This window comes from Dipodomys spectabilis, unplaced genomic scaffold (assembly GCF_019054845.1).
Source record: "Dipodomys spectabilis isolate Male_0828 unplaced genomic scaffold, ASM1905484v1 ptg000145l, whole genome shotgun sequence".
NCBI classification, from domain to species: Eukaryota; Metazoa; Chordata; class Mammalia; order Rodentia; family Heteromyidae; genus Dipodomys; species Dipodomys spectabilis.
Window position 1 is genome coordinate 4,988,201 of NW_024870822.1, and position 14,789 is coordinate 5,002,989.

The window sequence follows — 14,789 nt, forward strand, 5'->3', positions numbered from 1 at the left end:
CAGAACCCAGGGTATCAGAGGAAATGGAGTGTGGATGGGGCCTGGCTGTTGGCCCGGGCCTGGTGCCCACTCCCTGGATTGTTTAAGAAGGAGGAGGCCTTGGGAGGGAGGGACCAGGAACACAGGCAGCCTTGGAGGCCTGTTCTTGAGCTGTCATCAGAGAAAACAGCCATGAAAGGCAGGATGCCAGGGCCTCCTTCTCCCTGTGACCCATGGGGGAGGGGAAATGAGCAATATTCAAGCTCAGCCCGGCAGGCTGGCGGTGTCCACTGAGTCCTGAAACCAAAGACTGGCTGCTGAGACCTTGAGAGATGTCAGGCTGTTCAAGCCTGAGCCCACTTCGCCACCAGGGTCTTGCTAAAGCTGACAGGGGACAAGATAACCTTCCCCACACAACTGGCTGAATGGGATGGGGGTGGGGAGAGGAGGAAAGACCCTGTGCCTGGGGGCTCTCTCACAGCCATGGTGAATGGCGCCCCCTGGTGGCATACAGAGTGCCTTTAAAAGGTACCCCCTGTAGCTCTCAGCTGAAGCCCTTGGTGGTGGCCTTTGCTTGCTTCTTGTACTCCCTGAGCACTAGCCTTGCAATTGTAGCGGCATCTCAGCCTGGGCTGTAAGCAGGGAAACAATGACTGCCCACTGCAGTCACCTAATCCAGCCTCACAACACCCCTGGGAACAGGTGTCACCCACACTGCAAGGAAAGAAGGCAGGCTCAGGAATGCTTGTTCGGAGCTGCTAGTTGCAACGCTGAGCTTGGTGCCTGGCCATGATGCTCTTTCCTCTGAACCCCACCTCCCTGAGACAGTATCTCCCCCCTGCAGAAAGGAGAGCCTCCCTTCGTGGATGAGCTCTTGTGGCAGGGAGGGAGTGTCGGAGCCCCGGATGTACATGGCGGTGACCCACTTTTGCCACTTCGGAGGGCCTGAGACCAAAAGTCCTGCTGGCCTGACCTCTGTCTGCCGCTTCACAGGCCCTTCATGCTGCTGCCGCCGCTGATGGAGTGGATGCGCGTGGCCATCACCTATGCCGAGCACCGCCGCAGCCTCACGGTGGACAGTGGGGACATCCGGCAGGCAGCCCGGCTGCTGCTGCCCGGCCTGGACTGCGAGCCCCGACAGCTCAAGTAAGGAACAGAGGGGAAGGAGGGCTCACCCCCATGTCCAGCCTCTGGCGATTCCTCTCCTTCTCCTGGTGGCCAGGGCTGGGGAGGGCTGCTCTGAGAGGTTCTCCCCGCAAATGTCAGGGCTGAGTATGGGATCTGATCTGCTCTAGGCCTTTGTTGCCTGCAGGACGCATGCTCCACAGCCGGTGTCCACTCTACCAAGCAGATGCACGTTTGGATTTGGGCCGGAGAGCACACAGAGTGTGACACTGGAGCTGGGGGAGGGTGGACGCGGCTGACTCTTCCATTCCTGTAATTGCCCGTTGCTTGGAGCCTGTTCCTGGAGACAGGTCCTGGGCTGAGCCCTTCCTTGTTAGATGCATGATAACTTGGGAGAAGGGACTCTACACATGAAGAGAGTACGGGTCAGGGATGGACCAGCAGCTTGCTCATAGACATTCAGCTGAAAAATTAACTGCATCTGAATTTGTACCCAAATCCCCACGCCCCTCCATTCATGCTGCCTTCATTCCTTCCCAGAGCACGCCCATTTATGCCCTCCTCTCCTGTGGGAGCTGCTATCTAGTAGCTCTCTCCGGATCTCTCTGTCCATTTCTAGCTAGTGAAAGTCTTGTCTCTTTCCTTTTGTTAATACACATACATAGTTATTATAAGGGTAATTTACAGAGAGGTTACAGTTCCGTAAGTCAGGTAACAAGTACATTTCTTTTTGGACAGTGTCACCCCTTCCTTTGCTCTCTCCCAGTTTCATGCTTCTCTTTATTTTATCTCTGCCCAAATACCACTTCTGCCTCAGTTGTCTGTATAGATGCCTGAACCACGTCTCTTAACATTTTGACCCAACCGAAAACCCAGACGGAAGCTGCCTACTGGGCATCTGTTGTGTGCCCTGGGAAGATACGAGTTTTTCTCTGTGGCTCTCCTTGGCAGGTGGTACGGGCTCCTAGTGGTATTCTAGACCTTGCATGGCCATATTTTTAATACTGCTGGGCCTTACTAGGAAACCCTAGAGAACTTTTGCCTCAAAGACTGGTTTCATGGGCTGAAGGCAGCCTGTTCCACACAAGTGGTACATAGCAGTCCAATGCTAGTCCACCACTGGGTCCTAGGCCCAGCCTGAGCCTCAGGTTGGTTCCTGAGACGTCATATTATTCAGGAACGTAGTCCCTGACAGTTCCAAACTGTCCAAGTATGTGTTCTTCAGGTCACAGGACATGGTGAGGACAGTCATCTGAGTTTAATTCCCAGTTGTTCCCCTACCCCGCCATTCCCATTCCACGTGTCAGCCTGGCCCAGTGGTATTACATGTCTCAGTCATGCTCACCGCTCCTGGTCTCTCCTGGGCAGACCTGAATGCTGCTTCAGTTCCTTCCGGAGGCTGGATGCCCGAGCTGCCACGGAAAGATTCAACCAGGACCTGGGCTTCCGCATGCTCAACTGCGGGAGGACGGACCTCATCAGCCAGGCCATCGAGGCCTTGGGCCCAGACGGGGTGAATACCATGGACGACCAGGTAACTTCTGAGAGCTCTGCTAGGCCAGGCTTAGGACCCACACTAGGGAATTCACAGTTGCTCGAGTTGGATGCATTATGCCCTGTGTTCTAAGCTGAGACTGGTTAGCTCTGTGCTTCTGAACGGTGAACTTCCTCCTGCTTCACATGGGATGTCAGTGGGACGTTCCCCAGCGCCCTTGGACCGCCTTGGTTCTGTGGGCTCTTTTTTCTCTTCCCACTGTCGGGCTTGAACTCAGGGCCCTCATGCTCTAGCTTGGCCTTTGCACCCCTTGCTGGTGCTCTTCCACTTGAGCCACGCATCCAGCTCCAACTTTTGCCGGTTAACTGGAGAGAAGAATCTCCTAGATCTGTCTACCCAGGCTGACTGTGGGCTGTAATTCTCAGATCTCAGCCTCCTGAGTAGTTGGGATTATTGGCATAAGCCAGTAGTGCCCTGCTTATAACTCTCCAACAGTGCATGCTTGGGGAAGAGTCCAGAGAAGTCAGCAGTTACTAACATGTGTACGGAGTGTGTGACCTGCCATCTGTCCTTGTGGCACTGACATTGTAGTGCGAGACCAGGCAACAAAAGAAATAGGCCCACAAGGTAGAGAGCATGTTAATGGAAAGTGCTTAGGAGTCAAATGGAGCCCGAGGAAGGGTAGGAATGGCAGAGGTAACTTGTAAAAGCCCAGCGTTTTGTGTTTGTATTGGTACTTTGTTTTGCAGTGAACAGCTTCCATGTATCTAGCATTTCTGTGTTCCAGGCTTTCTTTGATCATAAGTGCTTCCATAGATTAATTATTTAATTTTGGCCTCAGCCTTATGATGCAGTACTGTAATCCTTCCCCCCCCCCCCCCCCCCCCCCGCATTTTACAGCAAGGAGACTGAGATACAGAGAGGTTGCTTCAGTCTAAAATGCCACCATGAGTCAGAAGCAGAGCCGGGATTAGAAGCATCCAGGCAATCTGACTCTGGCTCTTAACCACGGTGAAATATCCCATTTGTTTATTCCACACTGTTTGGGGAGCAGTTTTTGAATAAATAATGGCACTGTGTGGTTCAGAAGACCACACAGAAACACAGGGAAAGTTAAGCAACACGAAGGGTTAAGCAAGGGTGTCAGATGAGATGACAGAAAGAAGCATGGGTTCCCAGCAGGCGCTAGGGGTGGGACAGCCACCTCTGGAGGAGTTAGAACTAAGACTGAAGGGAGGGCAGGGGTGAGGTACAGCACAGCATGGCGCCTCCTCCATGCAGATGGGGCAGAGCTATGACAGGGTGATCACAGGCCAAAGGGGCTTGGTTAGCACAGCAGATGTGGGGGCTGTGTGGGAGCCCCATCCTTGGGAGCACAGAGAAGAAGCCAGTGGACCTGCGCTTCCGATAGATGAGGATTTAGTCCAGCACCTCATAGCTGAGTAACCTTCGTGGGTTGCCCTGCTTTCCGGAGGAGCCTTGGTTTCCCGGCCTCTGAGATGGGGGTGACACATAGAACTGTCAGGAGAATTTCCCTCTGGCACCTTGTAAATGCCTGGTCGATGTTCTCTCTCTGATTCTTGCCATCCATATGATTATTGTTGTTGTCACATGGTTGTGAATAAGATGATTATCCTTGAAGTCTTGTTTATCAGCCTCTTTAGACTCTGTGTGCCTGGAGTGGGGAAGAAAACAGCACACACGCGCACACACACACACACACACACACACACACAAAGTGGTTTCCCCCGTTCCAGCTCACAGCCCGGTTTATACTCTGAATTGTGTACAGATGTGTGGAGCAAAAAAAAAAAAGTCAAGAATGTGTGAAACAGAGCCAAATTTCCATGAGGTTGCCATTGGCTTTTTGGGAAAGCATGGCCCTCTTGTTTACTGGCTGACGTGTGGGTAAACAGCCCTCTCACCCCCTGATTAATCGCAGGCCATTTCTTTATCTCTTGGCACTAGACAAGGATGTATGAGTTAAAGAGATCTTGTCTACGCACAAATAACCTAATAAATAATATTGCGGGGTGCCAGACACATGCTTACCAGGATCCAACTGTGCAGTGCACACTTCCTTGCGCTGCCTTTGCTGTGAGTGGCCGCAGGGAGACCCCCAGCCAGGGAGCCAGCCCATGAACAGCCTGCCTCAGGAAGGGTACAGCTTCCAGAAAAGCCCCAGACTGTTTAGCAGCACGTCTATTGGTCAAACGCCTCTCCACGCTCTGTGTGATGCCTCAAGGCACCAGCTCAAAGCTCACATGGACCTGGGGTCCATGTACTGTTTGTGCGGTCCTCGGCAGTTAATTCCCTTTCTCTATTTCACATAATTATAGAAGTCCTCCCCTCCACTCCCCGACACACACACTTTAAGACGAGCGCAGTAATTAAATGAGATACTGCCTGTCCATCATATAACAAGATTTCAATGCCCTAGCCTGGGATGGGTTGGAATGTGGCAGTATGACATAGGAACAGCAGTGGCTGTGTTGTTATTAACTGAGCTCTCATCAAGGTGAGATTAAGTGCTAAGTTAGTACCAAAGGTACTAAGCACTGGCACATACTGTCAGCAAGCCTATGAGGTATGTACTGTTGTTTCCCTGTAAAGATGGGGAAACTGCACAGAGAGGTCCAGGACCGCACCAGACTCAACAACTCCTTTGGCTTTTGCTCCTTGGCCTGGCTGCAGGGCTTGTGCTTTTCACCCCTCTGCTGTCACAATGCTTATGGAAATCCCCTACACACTCTTTCTGTGTCCTTTGCTCTAAGGGCCTATAGGAAGCTGGCAGGGAAGAGGGAGCACTCACACAGAGGCCTATGGGATGCTGGGTGTTGCATTCTGCTCTGGACAGCTTAGCGATTGCCTTTTATTCATGCAGGGTATGACACCACTGATGTATGCCTGTGCTGCTGGGGATGAAGCCATGGTCCAGATGTTGATTGATGCCGGAGCAAACTTGGACATCCAGGTAAGCAAGCCCAGAGGCCTGCTTTTTAGGCCCTAGCCCAGTGAGAGACCACCCCCGCCCCCAGGTCTCCAGTAGCCAGGATGGGTGCAATGTTTTGGGCAACTGGGTAAATATGTCTCCAAAGACTTAAAAATACAAGATAACAGATCACAGCAAAGAGCTAGGGGTGGTTAGAAGGATTCTAATGCCCAGTCATCCCTACCATCCTCAAATATTTCTAGCTCTGTCTCTCTCTGAGATAGAAAGTGTTTCCCATCTAACCATCTTCTGCCCAGGATAGACATTACTAATGGAATAGCTACTCTTTTCTCTTGAGCTTCATCCATATAGTGCTCCAGGCAGACATTACCTATCAAATGTCAAAAGCACTTGAGTTGACTCCTGTTCCCTATCCCTGCAGGGGAATCTGCTTATCCAACGCCCCAGTGTTCTCTGCTCAGGGATGTCACCTACCCAGGAAATAGTGATGATTTGTGTTTTTCAGGTTCCAAGCAACTCTCCCAGACACCCCTCCATCCACCCCGACAGCAGGCACTGGACCTCACTAACATTTGCTGTATTGCATGGACACATCTCTGTAGTGCAGGTAAGCCCTGACACATACACAGCCAGCTCCCCAGCTTCCTAGGTGGGCTGGACCCCAAGCATAGCCACAGGCCCTTGGGGGTTGGGAGTCAGCTGCTGGAGTGAGAGATGGCGGAGGCCAGCTTACCTGATCCACACGCAGCAGCAGCCCACATCTCTAGCCTCAAAGAGAGCAGGGGTTAGCGTCAGGATACGTGAGGAATTGTGAGAAAACAGACCCAGGTCCAAACTGAACGAGGCCCTGCCGTCTCTTCTGGTGAGGCTTCGCACAGCTGGGACCTGTGTGAGAGCTTGCTTCCCCCTTCTTTCTGACCCTTCACTCTACTTCCTCGTGAATCCCTTCACCAAGCTGGCTCTCTATCCCGGCTCCTTTCCCAGTTCTTCCCTCACACGCACACCCCACCCCGAAGAAGCCTGGTCCCTCCACTTCCCAGTTCCTGAGCGAGAAGACAAGGTGACACAAACTGAGCAGCATAGTTCCCACCTTGGCCTAGGGAGCGGCGGCCGCCATGACGGGTGGTGGGGGCTGGGTGTTTTATAGAAATTGAAGTCGTGGGCAGAGCAGCTTCACGTGGTGTCACTTACATCCCAGGTCCTCAGACCCCCCCCCCGCCACACACACACACACACACTCACAGTCTTCTTAGAGCTAGTGCAGTGTCTGCCTCAGAGGACAGGGGTCACATTGACCAACATGGTTGTCAGTACAGCCTGGTCAATGGCAGTTGCCCAGCAATCTCCTGCATCTTGCCTTCTCTGCAGTTACTGCCTGCCCAAGTTCCATCTTCAGTGCAGTGAGGGCCTGTGGGCTAGGCCCGGAGCCGGGCTAGGCCCTGGGCTAGGCTGGCAGGGAGCCCAGTTTCTCCTGCCCAGCAGCCTCCACCCCCAGAGCATCAGCACGGGTGCAGGTGAAAAGGACCAACTGGTTTCTGACTGAAACCAGCGGCCGGCCATCTTCCATTCTCCACACCCCACAGGGGAGCTGCCAGGTCACCTGGGCTCTTCACACTCACGTCTCCAGGGAGATGAGGAACAGGCTGGGTTGAAGGTCACCTTTTCTAGCGCAGAATGCAGACACCACCCCTGCCACCAAGGTAGAGCCAGGCCCGGGCCAGCTGTAGCTGCTTGGCATCTGTTACTCTGGCTTGTCTGTCTTCTGGCAAGCCTGTCCTTGCTGGAATGAGGAGAGGCCACTTGCTTCCTGGACAGCCCTACCTCTTCTTAATAGCTGTTGAATGTCCCCAGTGAGGAGCCCAGGGCTCCTCTGGTGATCAGGTCCACAGTGTCTCAGGCTTTGTTCCGTGTAATCTCGGCAACATGGCAAGGCTGGCCTTGAGTCCCGTTTTGCAAATGGCCACAGAGGCTCAGAGAAAAGTACCAGACTGGGTCACGCACTGCCCCCTGGCAGCACCGCGCCAGACTCTCTTGCTGCCTGCTGCCTCCTGGGGCCTTGTTCCCTCTCTGGATTGCAGATGGCGCTCTCTTTTGTCCCATCTGCTAAGTTCTGCGAGTCAATGAAGCTATTGGGGGGCTGCAGGGGAGTGGGAGCAAAGAGCTCAGAGGTGAGCAAAGAGCTCAGAGGTCAGCATAGCTTAGAGGTTTGCTCCAGAACCACAAAAGAGTGGTGTCAAAGGTTCTAGAAATTTTCAGCTCTAGGAGTAAACAAGCGCTAGTTTCTTGGCTGCCAGTGTGAGCCATGTCCTGGTCATGTGTCTGGGGAGAATCACAGGTCCTGGCCCCAGGCCCTGCCGCCTCAGGCTAGTCCCAGCCGCTCCCTGCTGCTGCTAAGTGCTGCCCTCCCCCCCCCCGCCCCCTCCACCTCCCCCAGTTGCTGCTGGACGCTGGTGCCCACGTGGAAGGATCGGCAGTGAACAGTGGTGAGGACAGCTACGCGGAGACACCCCTGCAGCTGGCCTCTGCAGCCGGTACGTTCACCCAGCGCCACCCCGCCCAACAAAGGCCTCTCCGCTAGGTTGCCCACTGGACGTTGGGCCACATGCCCCACCCCCCTTTATGAACCCTTGAGATACCCCTTCCTGGGACCCTCAGCCCTTCCCCACATCCCTGCTAGTACTGTTTCTTCTGAGCCTGGTTCCCAGGAAGGGCTCAACCAGGCCAGGAGCCCAGCCAGGCCTCCACGTCCTCCCCTGAGGGGCAGAGTGCAGGTCCCCCTCGCACTTCGCCTTAGCATCACCCCCTTTGCTTTCAGGGAACTACGAGCTCGTCAGCCTGCTGCTGAGCCGAGGTGCCGACCCCCTCCTCAGCATGCTGGAAGCCAACGGCATGGCCTCCTCCCTCCACGAGGACATGAACTGCTTCAGCCACTCGGCCGCCCACGGCCACAGGTACCTGCCTTGGGAGGCCTGCCCTGTGTGACTACGGAGCACTGACATGAGCTCTAGCAGCCTGGACTCCTCTGCTCCCCACGGCAGCACAAAGGGTGGACCCAGGGCCTTTCCAGAGGTCAGAGCCCGTGAGGGCCTCAGCCAGCATGGCGGCCTGTCAGCACAGGGTGATGGGCCGCTTAGCATGGCCCGGTATCTGAGGCCAGACAATTCCGAGACTGGGACAGGGCCTTGGATGCCCAGGGCATGTTCTAGACATACTGTCCCAGCCCCAACCAGCCACAGCAGATGCCAGGGTTCCATGTCCCAGCCCCAACCAGCCACAGAAGATGCCAGGGTTCCATCAAACCCACATCCCTCATGTGTCTAGTGCTGATTCTCGGGGGTCTGTGGGGGCCTTGGAGCACCCCAGGGGTTTCAGCACAGCACCCGGCTGGCTGGTGCAGAGGCTCCTGGTGGCTCCGCAGGAAGTCACAATGACTCCAGGAGCAGATGGTGGACCTGCCCAGCATTGTGACAGGGAAGCAGCAGACTGAACACAAGGCCATTAGGCAGTGCTGGGAGACAGAGGGAAGCGAGGGAAGAGGTTACTAGAGGGCGCAGCAGGGGCTGGAGAAGCGGGGCTGGCGTGCAGGACCATGATTTGCAGTCGCAGGGGCGTTTCTCACCACCATGCTTAGCCTCCTGCTGTGTCCCTGCTCCAGAGAACCTTGCTCCTGCACCGCACGCTCACTCACCCAAACCACTGCCCACGGGACTGTCCCCCCACCCCCGCCCCGTGTCCTGTGTTTGCTTCTCTGTGACTCCCCCCACCCCCTCCCACCCGTGCGTTCCTCTGCCTCTCATTATCTCCTGAGACAATGGGATTCTAGAGATAGGCACTGTGGCCAGACCACCTGCATGAGCTGCTGGCTGGCATAAACAAGATACTGTGGGAAACTCCAGGGAATGCTGATGGCCAACCAGCCCCTTGGAGATGGCCCCGTTCTGCACAGCCTACAGAAGGGAGGCTCAGCCCTAATCAGACGTAGGCCCCCTGCGGTGCTGTAGCCATCCCAGAGCCACAGGCCAGGGAATGTGACCAAAGATCCTGAGGCTGTCCCAGTGTGGCCTTGAGCAAGACCGTGACACCTCACATCCACTGCAGGGCCTGTACGCAGACATGAGCTCAGCCAGGCCCAGTGTTGTAATGGAAACAAGTTCTCTTAGCACCCATCCCCATTTCACCCCATCAACATGGGAGAGTCGTGGGGTCTGCTGCGGTTCAGGAGCCGCAGGTGTGTGTGAGTGTTGAATACCTGGGCATTAGCCCTCACTCCTAAGGACACACAGCTGTTTGAGCTCCAAGAGGTAGAAAAGGCTGTCGAAGAGTAGAAAAGCCAGAAGGACAAGTCCTGCTCACCCCAAAGCCTGATTCCTCAGTAATGCCAAGACAGCAAGCCGGCCCTGGCCCCCTGCCCTGTCCCCTCCAGGTGTCTGGAGATGGAGGTCCTTGGGAGTTCTGGCCCACCTGACTAGGAAGGGGGAAACAGCCCCTGAGCTCTCCCATTCCTGAGCCATGGAAGGCAGCTCAGGCACGCACTGTCTCTCTGTCCTGGGGACCCCAGACCTCATCCTCCTTAATCTCTTGGTCCTCAGGAATGTCCTGAGGAAGCTCCTGACTCAGCCGCAGCAGGCCAAAGCGGATGTGCTGTCCCTGGAGGAGATCCTGGCGGAGGGAGTAGAGGAAAGCGACACTTCGAGCCAGGGCAGCGGCAGCGAGGGCCCCTTGCGGCTGAGCCGGACCCGCACCAAAGCGCTGCAGGAAGCCATGTACTACAGCGCTGAGCATGGCTACGTGGACATCACCATGGAGCTGAGGGCCCTGGGTGAGACTGCGCAATCACACGCACCACAGTGTGTCACAATGTCTCCTCATCAGGCCAGGGAAGGTCAAGGGCCCATAGGGTAGATGAGGCCATGGGACAGCAGGGTGGCAATGAGGACCTGACTGCCTCATGACCAGGCCAGAGATGCCCCAGGCTTGAGACGGTCCTCAGCAGTGACACATCTTGAGCTCACAACACTTGGTCTCTGCCCTCAAGCCCACCCTCCTCCCAGGTGATACAGCCCAGGACTGTGGAGCCCCAGGGGTGGGGGGGTCTCCCACAGTACCCCAATGAGTCAACATGTCCAGTTGCTCATCCAACCTCCTCCTCCTTAGATCTGCAAGTCCGTAGACGTTTTTGTACTTTCAGAGAAACTTTTAGGACAAACTTGGACAGATCCTGTTACCTGTACCGCACGGAATCTCTCCAAGTCTCATTTCCCACTCGACTTCATGAGTTGACTCAGAGCTGGCAGCGAGAATGGGCGCAAAGCATGCTGCCCACTGGGAGCCCCTGGCTCCGCGACAACAGTGCTGTTTGTCACAGGCCAAAGGCACAGACCCGCAGGGCTGGGCCACCAGAGCAACAAGGCGGCCTCTGCTAGAAAATGAGGACCGCCTCCTGCCGACAGCCAAGAAACCCACAAGGCCGGCATTGTCATTGTGTCCCAAGGGAATGCCATCACTGTGTCTCAGGTCTTTTAAATCTCCAAGCAAGCTAAGGGGTCACTGTAATTACCAGGAGTATACCTGGCTTTGTCATGAACTTCCCACAGCAGCTTGAAATGACTCCACGGTCCCACTGACACACACGGGGCGCTGGTAAAGAGTCATTACATGCCCTGGATGTGAAGTGACACGCACAGCTGACTGCTTGTGATGGGCCCAGTTTTGTTTCCAGTTGCCACCCAGGATGGGGGAGGCGGGGCGTGTGGGCTATGTGCTGTGGAGTTCCCTGCGGTTTCCAGGTACTCAGGCCACTCGGGGACCCAGCATTAGTGGGTTCTCAGCAAGAGAGCCAGTGAGAGAAGCAGCAGCTCCCCAGGCCCGGCTGCCCATTTTGCTCACTGCCTGTGGCCAAAGCCATTCCTTCCCCATCACTGGGAACACCCCTGCCTGCCCACCAGGCCCAGCAATGAATTGAAGCTTTTGTCCTGTGGCTCCGTGGCTCCCACAGCTGCACAGGGACAGTCACGCAGCGTGGAATGTTGAGCGGCTCTCTCCGGTGGGGTGGGGGCATCCGTGGTCTGTGGCTAGAGCTTTGTGAGGTTACTGACAGCTCTTCTTCCTCCCCGCCGGGGCCCAGGCGTCCCCTGGAAGCTGCACATCTGGATCGAGTCCCTGCGAACCTCCTTCTCCCAGTCCCGGTACTCGGTGGTGCAGAGCCTCCTGCGGGACTTCAGCTCCATTAAGGAGGAAGAGTACAACGAGGAGTTGGTGACGGAGGGCTTGCAGCTCATGTTCGACATCCTCAAGACCAGCAAGGTGAGTGTGGGCCAGCAGCCATGACCCCAAGCCACAGAGGCCACAGTCCTCACCTCGACCCTGGCCCAGACACCTGGATCGACACCTGTGGACAGACACAGGTAGCCCTCCACACACAGACACCCAACCCTGCAACAACCCAGGCGCACAGGCCGGGCTCCAGGTGGCAGAGGCCGTGCGTCTGTCTGGGCTGAAGCCCAGACAAAACAGCTATTTGGAGAATGGCTGGTGAGGAAGTAGGCGTCTCTCTTGCCCAGCCATATCCAGGAGGAACAAAAGACAGCAATCGCTCTCATCCTGGTCTGGACTTTTGAAATTAGCCCGATGCCTCTCTAGCTCTAAACAGAAGATTCAGCGACGCACTGATCACGCCCTCTGCCTCTCCCCACAGAACGACTCCGTCATCCAGCAGCTGGCCACCATCTTCACACACTGCTACGGCACCAGCCCCATCCCCAGCATCCCAGAAATCCGGAAGACCCTGCCCGCCAGGCTAGGTGCGGCCTGTCTACCCCCTCCCCACACTGTTATCTTTTTCCGCACCCTCTGCCCCCCTTTCCCATTTGCAAGTACCAAGGCCTCAGTTTCTCTATTCCTCGCCCCTTGTGTCCCACATCCCTACACTCCTGGAAGTGGACCCCCCAGTCACTTCCCCGTCTTGCCCTGTTCACAGATCCTCACTTTCTGAACAATAAGGAGATGTCAGATGTATCCTTCCTCGTGGAGGGGAAGCTGTTTTATGCACACAAAGTCCTGCTGGTGACCGCTTCTAACAGGTAGGCAGCTGTGGGGAACAGTCTCAGTCCCCCAGAGACACAAGGCAGTGACCTCAGGGCACAGAAGGCCCAGCTGGACAGAGGGCCCAGCAAGGATGGGACTGAAAGGGCATCAAGGAATTCTGAGGACCAGCTCTGTCCTCTCAGTGACTGCATCTGATCATGTTCTGCAACGAGGAATCGGACCACAAGCATCAGGTCTCTGAGTGGGAGGGCCATTGGGGACAGCTTAGTTGTCACAACCCAGGATGATGTAAAATGTCACCTGCCCAGAGTTATTTTGGGAAGACAGCCTTCATTTTTAAAGGGTCCTGTCCAGTCATTGGCTGGGTGATGGATCATGCTGATGTCACACACGAATAGAGCAGAAGTTACATTCATCTCCACCTTGTCTCCTTTGCTCCAGATTCAAGACGCTAATGACCAATAAATCGGAACATGATGGAGACAGCAGCAAAACGATTGAGATCAGCGACATGAAGTACCACATTTTTCAGGTGGGTAAACCTAGGCACCCCACCTTTTTCTCAGAGAAGCCCCTCTGGGGCCACTGCATAATCCTACACTCTGTTCTCTGGGGAATACCTCTGAGGGTGTCTGTTGGCCTGCAGCCTCAAATAGACATGAAGGAAACACATAGTGTATGGGCCTTTGTCTTAGAATGAACTCCTAGCAAGTGAACACCCCATCCAGGCCTCCCACCCCCCAAACCTGCATCTTCACAGGTGCCCAGCTAGGGCCCCGCTCACCTCAATGTCATTGGGAAGGGCGGCAGCACCCTTCCTGCCCCCTGCCAAGCATCAAACCCCAGCCACTGGCCAGGCACAAAGTGTGAAGAGTCCATCCTTAGCAGATGAACAAGCTCATGGCTGTGGGCTGTAACCCCTGAACAGATAGGCAGAAACTCCAGTCAGGGCAGATGAGACAGCCTTTCCACAAAGTGGCCACCGTACACCCCCAGGCTGGAGTGGGGCGCAGGGACGGAGCCTTCAGGGCAGGTCTGCCGCCCAGAGGCAACAAGGGTAGAGAGTGCAGGGACTGGCTTTACTCAGGAGACAGTTGAGATCACAGGTTCCACAGAGTCCTCACTGAGTCACCATCTAAAATTGCTGGCTTCCTCTCCCTCCCTGCAGTCATTTAGTTTGCATCTAGCCACTTGAGGGCATGATCAGGACAACCAGAACTAGGCACCCTGGGTTTGTGAAACTCTGCAAGAGTTTGTGGGGAAGTTTAAGAGGCTCTAGTGATACAGGAATGGGGCATGAGTCCCAGACATGGAGCTGTGGCAGTGTGGCAGCCGGGTTGAGGCTTCAAGGACGAATTAACAGGAGCTCTGGGTATAGGACAGCACACATCAAAATCCCAGGAGCCTGCTCCATGGCATGTTCCATTCAGAACTACCAGAAATGAATGTGGTGCTGCCCCAAGGAGCCACAGAACAAAAGACCCAGGAAGCTCCCAGCAGCTTTAATACACCACGATGAGGTGGTTAGCCTCATTTCTAGGTGCTTTGCCACTAGTCTCAGAGCATAACCTGGTCCTTGGGGTGTGGGTTGGGTATATTATTGCCCCTCTTGGAGAGATTAAGAGTTAGAGAAGCTGAGTAGCTTGTTCAAGGTCACAGTTGGGCTGGGAAGGTGGCTCAGTGGTAGAGTGCTTGCCTTGCATGCATGAGGCCCTGCGTACGATTCCTCGGTACCACAGAAGCAGAAAAAAACAGAAGTGATGCTGTGGCTCAAGTGGTAGAGCGCTAGCCTTGAGCTGAAGAGCTGAGGGACAGCAACCAGGCCCAGAATTCAGGCCCCACAACCGACCAAAAAAAAAAAAAGTCACACAGTTGTGAAGTGACACTCGGTCCTCGCACCTGTGGCTGATCGAGTTTACATTTAGAAAGGTGAAGAAAAAGCCACGCACCAGTGGCTCATGCCTGTGGTCCTAGCTACTCAGAAGGCTGAGATATGAGGATCTTGTTCTAAAGCCAGACCAGGCAAAAAGTCCATGGGACTCTCTTTATCTTCAGTTAACCACCAAAAGATGGGAACAACAATGTGGCGCAAGTGGTAGGTAGAACACTAGCACTGAGCTCAAAAAATTCAAGGACAGTGCCCAGGCTCATGACCGACAAAGAGAGAGGGGGGAGGTGAGAGAGAGAGAGAGA

The 14,789-nt window shown here is 55.0% G+C and overlaps 1 protein-coding gene across 1 annotated transcript in view; it reads left to right on the forward strand.

The window, feature by feature from the left end:
* Positions 1-14,789, forward strand: part of Abtb2 (ankyrin repeat and BTB domain containing 2) — a 164,729-nt gene that overhangs the window by 143,981 nt on the left and 5,959 nt on the right. The window contains exons 4-14 of the mRNA XM_042691354.1: positions 973-1,125; positions 2,473-2,638; positions 5,484-5,573; positions 6,058-6,159; positions 7,987-8,083; positions 8,368-8,503; positions 10,142-10,371; positions 11,677-11,855; positions 12,247-12,352; positions 12,529-12,631; positions 13,038-13,128. Coding sequence (XP_042547288.1) covers positions 973-1,125; positions 2,473-2,638; positions 5,484-5,573; positions 6,058-6,159; positions 7,987-8,083; positions 8,368-8,503; positions 10,142-10,371; positions 11,677-11,855; positions 12,247-12,352; positions 12,529-12,631; positions 13,038-13,128 — 1,453 coding nt within the window. The remainder of the gene's footprint in view (positions 1-972; positions 1,126-2,472; positions 2,639-5,483; positions 5,574-6,057; positions 6,160-7,986; positions 8,084-8,367; positions 8,504-10,141; positions 10,372-11,676; positions 11,856-12,246; positions 12,353-12,528; positions 12,632-13,037; positions 13,129-14,789) is intronic.